The 14,429-nt window shown below is 33.0% G+C and overlaps 1 protein-coding gene and 1 pseudogene across 3 annotated transcripts; both read left to right on the top strand.

Annotated features, from left to right (window-relative positions):
• Nucleotides 1-101: 101 nt before the first annotated feature.
• Nucleotides 102-4,396, top strand: LOC133800651 (disease resistance protein RPM1-like; annotated as a pseudogene).
• A 4,263-nt stretch (nucleotides 4,397-8,659) lies between these two features.
• Nucleotides 8,660-14,102, top strand: LOC133800631 (probable leucine-rich repeat receptor-like serine/threonine-protein kinase At3g14840). Of its 3 annotated transcripts, XM_062238641.1 has the most exons (24): nucleotides 8,660-8,763; nucleotides 8,909-9,080; nucleotides 9,166-9,237; nucleotides 9,316-9,384; nucleotides 9,481-9,552; nucleotides 9,636-9,707; nucleotides 9,793-9,864; nucleotides 9,934-10,002; nucleotides 10,081-10,152; nucleotides 10,253-10,327; nucleotides 10,414-10,485; nucleotides 10,587-10,652; nucleotides 10,754-10,822; nucleotides 11,024-11,089; nucleotides 11,193-11,231; nucleotides 11,324-11,358; nucleotides 11,445-11,833; nucleotides 11,906-12,104; nucleotides 12,250-12,381; nucleotides 12,551-12,714; nucleotides 12,832-13,039; nucleotides 13,146-13,383; nucleotides 13,473-13,623; nucleotides 13,717-14,102. In XM_062238641.1, the coding sequence occupies exons 1-24, from the start codon at nucleotides 8,661-8,663 to the stop codon at nucleotides 14,023-14,025; spliced, it is 2,985 nt and encodes a 994-aa protein (XP_062094625.1). In that variant the 5' UTR covers nucleotide 8,660; the 3' UTR covers nucleotides 14,026-14,102. The 3 variants fall into 3 exon arrangements, with proteins under 3 accessions (XP_062094625.1, XP_062094626.1, XP_062094628.1); XM_062238642.1 differs by lacking the exon at nucleotides 11,193-11,231; XM_062238644.1 differs by lacking the exon at nucleotides 12,250-12,381.
• Nucleotides 14,103-14,429: the final 327 nt, after the last annotated feature.

The following is a 14,429-nucleotide window of genomic DNA, read 5'->3' as shown; positions in this document are numbered from 1 at the left end:
AATATACGGCACTTGCTTTTTTGGTTAATATATATATATGTATATATATATATGTAATAAATCTAAAATATTAAAAGAAGATAAGATATGATTGGTGTTGATGAAGTTTCAGAAAAAAAAATATGGTTGAGTCGAAGTCTCTCTGGTTGACTCAAAGTCTTCCTTTCATTCTGCCCATAGAAATATAGAGGTTATCTCAAACAAAAAAAAAGATAAGAATACAAGAGAGATCACAGAGCAGGCGAAGGTTTAGTCATGGCAGAGAGTGTGGTGAGTTTTCTACTGGAGAAGTTTTCGTCCTTGTTGGAAGATGAGGCCAACCTCTTGAGCGGGGTTCGAGATGAAGTTGTTTTCGTGAAAAATGAGTTGGATCGCTTAAGAGCCTTCTTGCGATCTGCTGATGCTAAGAAAGATCAAGATGAAGAAATCAAAGTGTGGGTTAAGCAAGTTAGAGAGGTCGCTTACGATGCAGAAGACATCATCGATGATTTCTTGTATAGATTTGAGTATACCAAGCGACATGGATTCTATGGTTATTTGTCTAAGATGGCTCGCGGGATCAAGAACTTGAAAGCTCGCCGTCGAATTGCCTCCCAATTGCAGAGTATCAAACGCAGAGTTACTGATATTTCTGAGGGGCGCCAGAGATATGGTTACAAACTGAGTAGTACGGAGATCGGCTCGAGTTCGGGAACTAAACCTTGCTACTATTCTGAGATTAGAAGCGACGCACGGTTGCTGGAAGAAGCTCAACTAGTGGGCATTGAACCAAAGAAGCAAGCTCTTTTGAGTTTTCTTATGGAGGATACCTCTCAACTATGAGTGGCTGCAGTGCTCGGAATGGGAGGGCTGGGCAAAACCACTCTGGTGAGTTCAGTTTATAATGATTCACAAGTAAAGAATCATTTTCATCAAATCCAAGCTTGGGTCACTGTTTCACAATCGTTCAAGCTAGATCAAGTTCTGAGACAAATTATCCAGCAATTTTTCAAAGCTATGAAGCTGCCACTTCCTGATGAAGTTGAGAAGTCCACAGACCCCCACTTCCTAAAGACAACCATTGTTGATTTTGTTAGTGACAAAAGATATTTGGTTGTATTGGATGACATATGGGATGTGGATGCATGGGAAGCAGTGAAAGTTGCATTTCGGAACAACAACAATGGTAGCCGAGTAATGATCACAACTCGTATTGCAGATGTGGCCTCTACCTCTACCAAAGATGTTGGGGGTGAGATCTTAACCTTAAATCCTTTATCTTCTGAAGATTCTTGGACTCTATTTTGTGCAAAAGCCTTTCAAGGTAATGCATGTCCAACTCATTTGGAGGAAATTTCAAAAGACATCCTCAAAAGATGTGAGGGATTGCCTCTTGCCATTGTTGCAATAGGAAGCATGTTGGCCACAAAGGACATCAATAGGGTAGATGAATGGGAGACTGTTCACCGTTCTCTGCAGGCTGAATTACAAGACAATACAAAACTGAAAGGCATGCAAACCATACTTTCACTTAGTTTCAATGATTTGCCTTACCACTTGAAGCATTGCTTCATGTATCTAAGTTTATTTCCCGAGGATTATGCAATTAAACGCAATGTTCTGATTCGATTGTGAATTGCTGAAGGTTTCATAGAAGAACTTGAAGGAAGAACATTAGAAGAAGTGGCAAATGCTTGTTTCAACGAGATTCTTAATAGAAGCTTGGCCCAAGTAAATAATAGATGTGATGATGGAAGAGTTCAAAGTTGTCGAGTGCACGATATTTTAAGGGAAACTATGCTTCTTAAATCGAAAGATCAAGGCTTTGCAGCAATAACTAATAAAGAGAGCAGTAAAAGGCTGCCAGAAAGAGTTCGACGACTGTCTGTGCATGAAGGAACAAATATAGATGCATCTGGGGACAATCAACTATCTCAACTGCGTTCTTTGTTCTTTTTCACCAAAGAAAAAGATGTCTGGAATAAATTCATGTCTTCATTTTCTGACCAGGGGTCAAGACTTGTCAAGGTGTTGGATTGTACATGTGCACCTGCGACTACATTTCCATAGAGTATCACAAAGCTATACCATTTGCGATACCTATGTTTAAGAGACACCACTGTAAGTTCAGTTCCACCCTCTATTGCGAATCTTCGACATCTTGAAACGTTAGACCTCAAAAGGACTCTTGTGCGAGAGCTACCTAGTGAGATTTTACGATTACAGTGTTTGCGACATGTACTAGTTTATGATTTTAGAAGTTTTCCGACATTGCATGGCTTTAAGGCTTTAAAAGGAATGGAATCCCTTTCATCTTTGAGAACACTCTGTGATGTTGAGGCAAAACAGGGTGAAACTGAGCCTATGGTATCCGTAGGAAGGCTAACACAATTGACGATGTTAGGCATCCTAGAGCTTGGAGCCTGAGCATGGAGATGCACTATTCTCTTCAATTCATGAATTAAAGCTCCTTCGTTCATTAAGTTTGGTTTCAAGAACAGAGGAAGAAGCCCTTAGTTTCCAATTTAAATCCTTCTCATCTCTTCAATTGCTCCAGAGATTATATGTAACAGGTCCTGTGGAGAAGTCACTAGAAGGACTACAAAACCTTACAAACTTGGCTAACTTATATCTGAGTGGTAGTAGGTTGCAGGTAGATCCGCTAGAATCATTACAAGATTTGCCCAATCTAGTATCACTCTGGTTTGATGAAAGAGCTTATGATGGGGAGTCACTATGTTTTAAAGCTGGGAGTTTCTTAATGCTCAGAGATCTCCATATTTCAAAATTGGAGAACTTAAGAAGGGTGACAGTGGAAGACAAAGCATTGTCTCATCTCGAACTTATGGTTTTGAACGATTGCAAATTACTGAAGGAAATACCATCAGGAATTGAACGCGTAAGAACCCTCCAACTACTTCAATTGGTAAATATGGCTGCAGAATTGACAACAACTGTATATCGTGGAAGTGAACATGATAACTACTCAAAAGTAATGCACATTCCACGTGTTTTCATCGGCCAATGGAATATTGAAACCGGACATGATGGTTATTGGCTTTAGAGATGTAAGTTTCATTCTTCTTCTTCTGAAAACTAATGAGCTTTTTTATTTAATTATTTTATTCTCTGGTTTGTAAATTATATTTTTGAAATTCAATTACGAGAAAAATTATTTATATTGGATTATTATGATTTTTATATTCAACCTTTGAAATTGAATATCACCTCCTATAACATAGATATTCTTGAATTTTAGCTAAAAGAAACATTGAGCTAATCAAAATAAATAACTGAGACCATTTTAATTTTACATAGGTATTAAAGATGTGAGTTCGTGATGGGAAGTGGACTTTTACCTCTCTATAATTGTTGAGTACTTACTAAATGTTTTTGAAGAAGTTAGGTTTGATGTGAAAAAAGTGGAAGGTGAATTTCTTCAAAGACCAAAATATGATATAATTTCTTGGTTGATTTCATTATATTTTGGCTGTTATCTTGTTTTTCAAGGACTTTCCTATTCTATTGTGCTTAGAACAAAGATGACATTCTATTTGACAAAACTAGTTATCTTTTTATTTGATTAATTGGATTCATGTTCTTTTGAGCCTTTGTAGCTCTTGTTCTCAACTTAGTATGAATATTCTTTCATCATTTTCTGTTCATCGTGTGGTGTCATTGAGTTGGCTACTAGTGCCTCTTTCTAAGACTAAAGAAGTATCAATTTTCATAATATTAGTGTCAATTATAAATTCATTCTTCTTTTTAAATAAAAAAAAAGTAAATGGAGATATTACCAGCAAAAATATCGTTTCAGTTTCAAAAGTTCTACTTATGTTCCAAATCTAACTTTCATTGTCCGATTCTCATAATTTGTTACAGTATAGTGAGGCAGCTTCCAAGATATTTCTCATAAATTGTTTGTGTGCCATCGAGCAACCTCTGTTGGGGCATAATCAAGTTGTTGATTGAGCTTATAATGATTGGGAGGCACAAGTCTTTTGATGATGATGATGATGAGAAAGAAATTGATTAAGAGTTTGACATGTTGTTGAGGGAAGTTCTGTGTTTGGAGTCGATTTTGAGATATCCGAATCTGTCTTTTTTGAGACCCACCTTACAAGAAATGCTAAAAGTTGTTGTGAATGGTGCTGAGGAGTACAAGAAGGAAGTGGATAAGATTGGAACACTTTTGCAATCTGAAGATGCAAAAGAGGAACAGTTGATGTTGAGATTCTGTAATGTCAAATATCATGTGTAGACATTTGATGTAATAAACTCTTTTGAGTTCTGATATTCCTTGAGTTTTATGCTTTGGTTTAGTTTTTAAGGTTACTTGACACTACCAAGATGGATTTTTTAGTTGTTTCATTCTAATTGGTTCAATATAGACTACTGAGTTTTTTGTTTTGTTTTATTTTCTGTTCTGTTTTTTCTTTCTTTGGATTTTGTTAAGGTAAAATGTTTGACCTTACTAAATCTTACATGCAATTCTAGTTTGAGTTGCATATATAATATATATTGATACAAGAGCCCCATTAAAATGTTCTGTCATATTTAAGTAAACAAAATTTTCATTACTTTGGTAAAGTGCTTTTTGATTTTGTTTTTTGATATTTATGCTCTTTTAAGCAAATTTAAATTACATGAACTGGTAGCATATATTACATGATAGAATTACTTTATTCAACCAAAAATAAATAATTAAAAAAAGCTTTCAATGATTAGTCAAACTATTTCAGCCTATAGTATTAAGCTTCTTTAGCACCAAAGCAAACAAACTATAATTCAGACTTTTGAAACTTCTATATTGAAAAAAAAATAACATCAGATTTACATAAGACATACTATCTTTGCTACAACTTCAATAGTGATAGAAAATATTTTACATATTCAAATGTTCACATCTGATTTAACTTTGACTTACAGTATTCTTAGTCATGGTTTACTCTTAAAATGTATTCTGACTTTAGGTGGCTTGATGTTAACATCTCTCAATATCTAAGACCAGAACACCATATATTTCTCTACAATAGCATGCATGGAATTTTCTAAAATTATTTTTTCAGATAACAAAAGTCCCAGTAGTAGTAGAGAATAACAGAGTTCAAAAATAATAATATTTGTTCTAGATTCTGAGAACATATAACATTCTCATGCCACACATAGAATTTTCATATTTCTTTATATTTGTTTGTCTTTGGATTGCATAGAATGTTCACATATTAAAGTCATAGCTGAGATCTCAGCTTCAAGAGCAGAGCTTTTGGATTGATTAGCCAGAGAGAAATGAGTTGTGAGATTTTACAAAAGCATTGATTTAGTTATTATAATTGGATTAGATGTTTATAAAACTAAAAAAATTAAGGTGATGAAATTGGAACTTAGTGTTAGAGTTATTATTTGAGGGCATTTTAGTCTTTTTTTAATTATTGTTATTTTATATCTTTTGCCTTATATAAAAGGCTTGGCTTATTAGTTTTGTAATCTAGAATACATTCTCTCTATTTTGCAATACACTCTAGCCTCCCTTTTCTCTCTTCATCTTTTTGCTATCTCTCTTTTGGGTTTTATGGATTGTGTCTTTTGCATAATTATCACTTAGAAGGCACTGATACCAGTAGAGAAAATGGAAATGAATGGAAAAACTCACCCATTCTTATTTGAGCTTTAGATATATATATATATGTTACAATGGAAATTAGAAGAAGCTGAAAAATTCAGTTAGAGACATCTGTTGTAAATTGTAACAGACCTAAAAAAATCATAACAAATCTCCTAACTGAGTAACTAATTCCAGGTTCTGATACATGCATAACACTTTAAGTTTTCAATGTAGGAATGTTGTCTTAACATCCTGCTGTTCTGACTCCATCTCAAATTGATTCTCATATTTCTTCATAATGACATGCTATATATATATTAGTACAAGTTCAATAAACAATGACGGGAAACCAAAGAGAAAAAACTGAACACAAATATAAAAGCTGCATTGTGGTGTGCCTTACTTTGATGATGATGATTATCAACATTAATATTTGACACACATAATGGACCCACCTTGGCTTAGTATGAATTCATGGAAAGTATACTTGTTTCCTGATCGATATATATATATATATATATGTAACTGATATATGATAAATTTTCAAATTTGAATGAGTCAAGAGAGTACAAAATTGGGATATTAATTATAGATGTTGAGTGATTGAAATTGTCTGTCCACATTTCATCTAGCTAGCAGTTAATATCTAATGTTAAGATTTCTTTACTAGTGATTCATGACTAATTAATGAGAGGAAATTAATAAGAACAATAAGGTAATTTGGTAGTAGAAAAGAGTGAGAAAAAAAGTTAATTGTGGAGAGAAGTGAAGAGAAATTGTGAGGGAATAAAAGTAGGGTAATTTCAAAAATAATTAAACTTATAAGTTTAACTAAGAAGTAATAAAAATGAAAATTTATTATGATTGATTAATATAGATATTTCCCTCAATTACTTCATAAAATATGGACCATCTTATTTTCAATCACAATCAGTGATTACAATCAGAGACAGAATATTATTTCATTAAAAAATGAAATAATTACAATCAGTGATACTCGCAAGTGGCAAGTGTGTGGGGGAGACCTTGACTTAGTAATTACAATCACAATTAATGTGATGCTCTCCTTGATGAATATTAATGTAACAAATTTCTTCGTTCCTTATTTAAAAAATAATAATAAAATCATTCCTTTCAAAATTGTCATGGAAAAATTATACACATACAACTAAGTGAAATATATATTTGATGATGACATTTTCATTTTGCACATCCGGAACTAATTACATAACACTTGGAGCTTGTTCAACAATTTATAAAATTAATTAATAAATTTTAAAAAATAAAAAATAGCTTTTATTGTTTTATTCTTTGTATAAATTACTTTTTAGATTTGTTCATAGCTAGTTTTATTGAATTTTAAATTTGTTAAAAGATTTAATATCATAACAAAACTATACAAGTTTAGAAATTTTTGTAGTTTTTTCTGAATCAAGTTTAGATACATTAATAACATTATAAAAAAATTGTCTTTATTAAACTTTTTCTAACTATTTAATCAATTATATAATCCAACAAAAAAAGTCACAATCAAGTTCTATAAATAGTAGGTAAAAGATGAATATTTTTTTTTGTTTTAATTTTCATAATAATTGAATAAAAAAATTTAATTATATGATCAAATTTATAATAAAAATAAAATTTTAAGATAAAACTGGAATAATTTTATGACTTATGTGATATTTGGTTATAGGCAAAAAGTTAGGGGGATAAATTTATATTAAGAAAATTTGTTAGGAGTAAAAGAATACTAACTTTGCTATTTAGGGAGCATTTGAAGAAAATATAAAAAATGAAGGAGCAAAAACATATTACTAATAAAAGGAGGGCAAATTGACTAATTGTTATAATTGTTATGAGATTATTGGAATTTTTTTTTACATGTGTTGCACAGTCCAAAATGAGAGTTTGTTTTTTCTTTTTTGGAGTCAATCATGGGAGTTGACTATGAAAGCGCGTGGACCTTTATTGGCTTAATTAGCAATAAATTAGTGAAATGGTACTATAGGCATGCATGTATTGTATGATATAAATATAGAGGAAAGTAGGGCCTTCAAAAAAGAGCCCTACCATAGGGTTTTTTTTGTGTTCTCAACCTTTAAATAGTTTTTGGCACGATTTTCTTTTATAATTATGTATATTATAGTTATTTCGAGTATCCTGTAAATTTTCAGAAAATTCTGAATAATTTAAAGTGCCGAAAACTAAGTTCAAACATGCTATTTTCCACGCGCATAAAAAAATTAGTCACGCGAGCAATAATCTGTTTTCGGCACTGTAAATTATTCGGAATTTTCTGAAAATTTGCAGGATGCTCTAAATAACTACAATATACATGTTCATAAAAAAAAATCGCGCCGAAAACTATTTACGGGTTGAGAACACAAAAGAGCCCTACGATAAGGCTCTTTTTGAAGGGCCTACCATAGAATTATCCAAATATATATATATATATATATGGGTATTGCTCAAGTGGAGACAGTAAAAACATCTGCACCGGTGGAAACCTTTTTTTTGCACCATTTGATCAAATGAACGGCTTTGATATATATATACTGTCAGACTTTTGAACAGCTCCACATGAGCAATACCTATATAGGACCCCTACCTATATATATAAGTAAACTTCAACTACAATCAATCAATATCTCTTCTATATAATATAGCTACACTTTCTCTCTTTATATGTATAGGTTTTTACTTGACTTTCTCAATCATTCTATGTCTCTTATCATCCACACGTATAAATATCATAAATAAACATTATGGTATACCACACACATATATATATATATACTATATTATTCCAACTATGATAGTCTTATCTTTTTATTTGTTTATTTATTATTTCAACGTTATTATGTTGATTATTTGAAAAATATAACAAACTGAAATTTAAACAAGGACCAACCAATCCAAAAATCAGTATCTTTATATCTTTATCTGTTATAATTGTTGAATATTCAACAATTATAATATCTTTTTTCTTAAAGAATATTCAACAATTATAATATCTTTTTTCTTAAAGAATATATCTATATATATCAACATTTAAGGCACTGCTTGTTTGGGAATGATGAATATGGCTTCATTTAAGGTACTATTACTATTTATCATCTTCTTGGCAGTGACACCATTCAAATGCAATGCCCAATCTAGTATTCCTCCCCAGGATGAAGGTGAAAAATCCCTCCATCTTATATATATATATATATATATATATTTTAAATAATATCTGGAGAACAAGAAATTACATACCTGGTGCAGACTTTGGTTTTGTTCATCTTCTTTAGTTAATTTATTATTATTATCATTCTTATGCAGTGGAAGCTTTTAAAGAAATAGCTAAGCAACTGAACAAGTATGATGATAGGCACTTCGATGACCCTTGTAATCTACCAACATATTCTTATATCCCTTTCACAGAATATTACACAAATGAAGTCATCTGCGATTGCTCCAGCTCTGCTAATAATAAATGCCATATCAAAAGCCTGTAAACTCCTCCTAGCTCACGGCTACATATATATAATCACCATGACTGGATTGGAGTTTTCTGTTGACATCTGTTATATGTGCAGTTCTTTTTCAGGACAGAAACTGCGTGGCAAGCTTCCATCATCACTATGGAAGCTACCTTACCTTAAGGAAGTGTATGTAAAAACAAAGCTTTTTATTCAAATACTTTTCAACACTCTCTATATAGTACCAGTCTTTCTTCTCCCTTGCAGAAATCTAAATCGGAACTTCCTCCGTGGTTCGATACCGCCAGAATGGGCTTCAACAAACTTGGAATCGCTGTGAGTTTCCATTTATCCCTACCATTATTCAAGATATATTAAGCTGTAAAAGGCCTGTAGTAGTAATTGATTGTTTGAACAAATGTGGGCGTGCAGGGTTATTAGTGTGAACAATTTAACAGGGCCAATCCCTGCCGAATTAGGAAACATAACCACTCTCAGAGTATTGTATGCTCTTTCTTATCCCATTTAATTTCTTTCTTTTAAACTCCTGTGATTTGCTAATTATAATAATAAACTCGCAAATTCAGGAACATGGAGAGCAACTTGTTTTCTGAAACCATTCCCGCTGAGCTTGGGAAATTGGTAAACTTGGAATATTTGTGAGAATCCCTAACCTTTTCATCACATCTAGTAGTAAAAAAGTAGTAGAAATGACATTAACTAATTGAAATGGTGTGGCTGCAGGAATTTAAATGCAAACAATCTCACTGGACAGTTCCCTCTGTCTCTCACCAATCTCTCCAAGTTACACACGCTGTAAGTGTACTATAACTTCGTAGCCCAAATGAACCAACATATTTTGGTGACTCATGTTTTTCATTGCAGTAGGATCAGTAGCAACTACTTCACAGGAAGGATGCCTGAGTTTGGCAATTGGAAACAACTTTACAGATTGTAAGAGTTACTGATCTCTTTGTTGGTTTTCAAAATTTATGAGCAATTTATATTGATTTTACATGCTACTCTCCACAGAGAGATGGAAGCAAGTGGTTTCAGTGGGCCAATTCCTCCTAGTATTTCTACCTTGGCAAACTTAACAGAGTTGTAAGTTCTTTTTCATTCTCTAATTTTCTCTGTCTCCTTTAGATCTTAATATATATATATATGTTTGCTAACTTCGTTTGTGATGAGGCAATCTTTGCAGAAGTATAACTGACTTAAATGGGGAGAACTCGTCAGATTTTCCGGACTTGAGTAAAATGACAAACCTTTCTACATTGTAAGCTCCATACATAAACTTTTGTGATGGAACTCAACCAATATTTGATTATTTTTTAAATTATTTGACCATGTTTGAAATTGCAGGACAATGAGGAGCTGTAATTTAAGAGGAAATATCTATGAACATATTCTTAATTTGGGAATGCTAGATGCCTTGTAATTGTTCGATTATTCTCTTGTCAAATTTTCTATTCCTTGGAATTTAAACACTTAATCTTTAGCGAATTTAACAGACATCTAAGATCTTTATTTTGCAGGGATCTTAGCTTTAATAAACTAGAAGGGCCACTTCCAAATTTTCAAATATTACCTTTGCGTTATATGTAACTAACTCAAACTTCATTGGTCCCTTTTTTTTTTATTACTCTTTTCTTTATAATTAAACTACTCCTTCTCTTATGCTATGGTGTTGCACATTGAATAGATATTTAACAAGTAACTTACTCAGTGGGCCTATTCCAGCGTGGACGAACATATCCGGAGGTGCACCCATGTAAGTACCAATGCTATGTTTTACAAAAATGTGTAAACTAGACCAAAATTACCAAGAAGAATGATGACCTACAAACCCCAACTCTAAGCTCACTCTTTAACTCTTTAACAGAAGATGTAACAAAGAAGATAATTTTGCCAATACAAAAACAAAGTCACTTAAAAATATTTAGCTAAAGATGAAGTTTCTTACTGTGTTCAGGAACATAGATATATCTTACAATAAGTTTTCGGAGATATCTGAACCATCAACTTGTCAAGATCATTTGTAAGAGTTGCTTCCTTTCTTTCTTTCATTTATTTCCATATTCATTGAACCATAAGCATTTCACAATTGAATACATTTGTGTCTTAACTTTTTTTTTTATCAGCAATCACTTTCAGAGCACATCTGGTCATGACGACAGCTCGTAAGCTTTAACAAACAATTGAAACAAGAATAACAATAGTTTTGATTATGATTATACTTTACTAATTCTTGCTTTGAATATGATTAATGTAGAATGCTCAGCAAGTGCTTGACTCCATGTTCAAAAGGTAAAAAAAAACCATTCATTGTGTTGGATTATAAACCATTTCTTTTGTATATTTTTAACCAACATTGTTTGATCTTTGATGTGTAGATTATTATTCATTGCATATAAATTGTGGTGGAAAAGAAACTACCATTGGAGGCATAAAGTATGAAGGGGATGAGGAATTTGTAGGTCCTGCAAATTTATTCCATAACTCAGCCAACACTTGGGGATTTAGCAACACCGGTCATTTCAGAAATTCTGAACAAGAAGGGCCAGGATATATAGCAAATAATGTATCTAGATTAAGAATGAACAAGCCTGAGCTCTACACAACTGCACGCATCTCGCCTCTTTCGCTAACTTATTTTGCTCGTTGCTTAAGAAATGGAAGTTACACTGTGAAACTACATTTTGCAGAGATAGTATTTAAAAACGACGAATATTATGAGAGTGTTGAGAGTGTTGGAAGACGAGTATTTGATGTTTATGTTCAGGTAGCTTAATCATTATGCTACTTAATGCAGCTTGTGAACTTATGTTTTACTGAGTTAAGTAAGTTATTATAGGGAAAACGGGTGTTGCCAGATTTCAACATTAAAGAGGAAGCTAAAGGAGCTGATAAGGAGTTTATCAAAGTAATTAACACAGTTGTTGTGAGTCATAACACATTGGAGATCCGCCTCCAATGGACGGGGAAAGGGACAAGGAATGTTCCAAAGGAAGGAAATTATGGGTCTTTAATATCAGCTATCTCGATAGAATCTGGTAAGTAACACACAATTGTGTGTGTTTTTTATTAGGATGAAATTAATTATTGATTATTTTTGTTCGTCTTTATTACTTATTATAATGTTATATATGATCAAGTCATGATGTGAAATGATTGATGGAATCATATATGTTATGATAGTTTATTCTGTATCTTCTCATTCACGGGAAGGACATTTGAGTAAGACCAAAATCATTATCGGCCTTGTTGTAGCTGTTTCTGCTGGTGCAGCATTATTAGCTGTTGTAGCCTTCGGTTTGCCTAGACGAAAAAGTAAGAATAATATCTATCTAAGCTTCAATTTGTGATTGTTACTGCTTTGAGCATTGCATATCTCATGGTACATGATGTTGATGTTCTTCATTATATTGGGACCTAAAACTTTGTATTTTTTGGTCGTATTTATTGCTGAATATTATGTGTATTATTGACTTGACATTAGGAACTGCAACAAATAATGATTTGATTTGGACAAGTACTAACTTGAAGAGAGGAGACGATCAACCTGAGCTTCATTTTTTTGAGTTGGATAGCCTACTAATGGCCACAAACAAGTTTAGTATTACAAACAAACTTGGTCAAGGAGGATTTGGTCCTGTTTATAAGGTCATTTGGTTTTCAATAGTTTACATAGAATCTACTACACTACAATAATAATGGAGAAATGCAGGTGAATGGGTGAGTGAATGAGCTAATTAGTTAGCTATGTTTGGAAATTTACAGGGACAACTACATGGGAAAGAAGTTGCAGTGAAAAGACTGTCTAGCAGCTCATCACAAGGCTACGAAGAATTTAGGAATGAAATAATATTGATCTCCAAACTGCAACATAGAAATCTTGTTAAGCTCATTGGTTGCTGCATTGAAAATGAAGAGAAGTTATTAATATACGAGTTCATGCTCAACAAGAGCTTAGATACTTTTATTTTCGGTTAGTCTCTCATCTTTATCCACATTTTTATCCTTCAATTAGAAGTATATTTGTTGGACATTGTCACTAATCAACTTTTAGTGGCGTGATTTGGTTTCTTATATAGATTATAGAAGAAGGGTAGAGCTTGATTGGGCCATACGATTCAACATTATTGATGGAATTGCGAGAGGTCTTGTGTATCTCCATCGCGATTCCAGTTTAAGGGTAATACATCGAGATTTGAAGGCCAGTAATATTCTATTGGATGAGAAGATGACTCCAAAAATTTCTGATTTTGGATTGGCAAGGATTTTTGAAGGCACGTTAGATCTAGCAAATACTCATAGGGTGGTAGGAACAATGTAAGCATCCTTCTTTTAATTTGATTTGATAGTATATTGTTGTTATAGCATCTGGCATCTAATTTACTGGTGTGTTTAATCAATTGCAGCGGCTATATGTCTCCAGAGTACGCATTGAGAGGAATCTTTTCGGAAAAATCTGATGTATTTAGCTATGGCGTGTTACTACTAGAGATAATAAGCGGGAAAAAGAATACTAGCTTCAAGGATGAGGATCAATACCAAGGCCTTATTGCATATGTGAGTAGTTCACAAAAGAAATCTCTCAAATTGTGTTATTATGTTTGTGTGTTGTGGTGGAAAATTGAGGCTGATATTAATGTAATGAAACAGTCATGGCAGCTATGGAGTGAAGGCAGAGGAATAGAGTTGGTGGACGAAGCATTAGGCGAGTCATATAATGAATCAGAGGCATTGAAATGCATACACATTGGGCTTCTGTGCGTTCAAGACTTTGCCACAGATAGACCTTCCATGGCTCAAGTAGCTTCCATGTTAAGTAACCAAATATTTCATCAACCTCAACCCAAACAACCTGCTTTTACTTTTAAAGCCAGCAGTAGTAGTTATGATCCTTCCACACAAAGTGGTAATAGATGCTCTGTCAATGAGGTCACTGTATCAATGGTTGAACCACGATAAAAAAGAAAAACTTCAACTGTAAATTATGTTAAATGCATATTGGGCTACACCTACGCTATTCAATATTTTTTTTTAAATTTAATGAACTCCATTTTGTTAAAACTTGAAAGGAAATTACTCTAATGATTGCAATAAAACCAAATGTTCATTTTGTAGAGTCAAATTTGTACAGTTATAACAATACTCAACTCAAGCACATTATGTTACTAGATTTTTAGAGTCAGATTTGTTCGGTCTCTAGCTGTACTGTGGAAAATCAATGGAAAATCAGTTGAAGTTGTAGCTATACTAACATATATATAAGTGGCAAGAAGTACTAAAACTGTCATACCGGTTCTTGATTTTCTTGGCTGATTGGAGTGCTAATAAGTATATGTTTTTTGCCTTTGCCATTGCAATTGCTG

The sequence above is a fragment of the Humulus lupulus genome, chromosome 9 (genome assembly GCF_963169125.1).
Source record: "Humulus lupulus chromosome 9, drHumLupu1.1, whole genome shotgun sequence".
Classification (NCBI taxonomy): domain Eukaryota; kingdom Viridiplantae; phylum Streptophyta; class Magnoliopsida; order Rosales; family Cannabaceae; genus Humulus; species Humulus lupulus.
This window is presented reverse-complemented; position numbering and strand designations above follow the sequence as displayed.

Coding starts and splice junctions, on each gene's coding strand:
- LOC133800631 (XM_062238641.1), top strand. CDS start 8,661: ATGAATATGGCTTCATTTAAGGTACTATTACTATTTATCATCTTCTTG. Junction 8,764..8,908: donor TATTCCTCCCCAGGATGAAG/GTGAAAAATCCC, acceptor ATTCTTATGCAG/TGGAAGCTTTTAAAGAAATA. Junction 9,081..9,165: donor AAATGCCATATCAAAAGCCT/GTAAACTCCTCC, acceptor TTATATGTGCAG/TTCTTTTTCAGGACAGAAAC.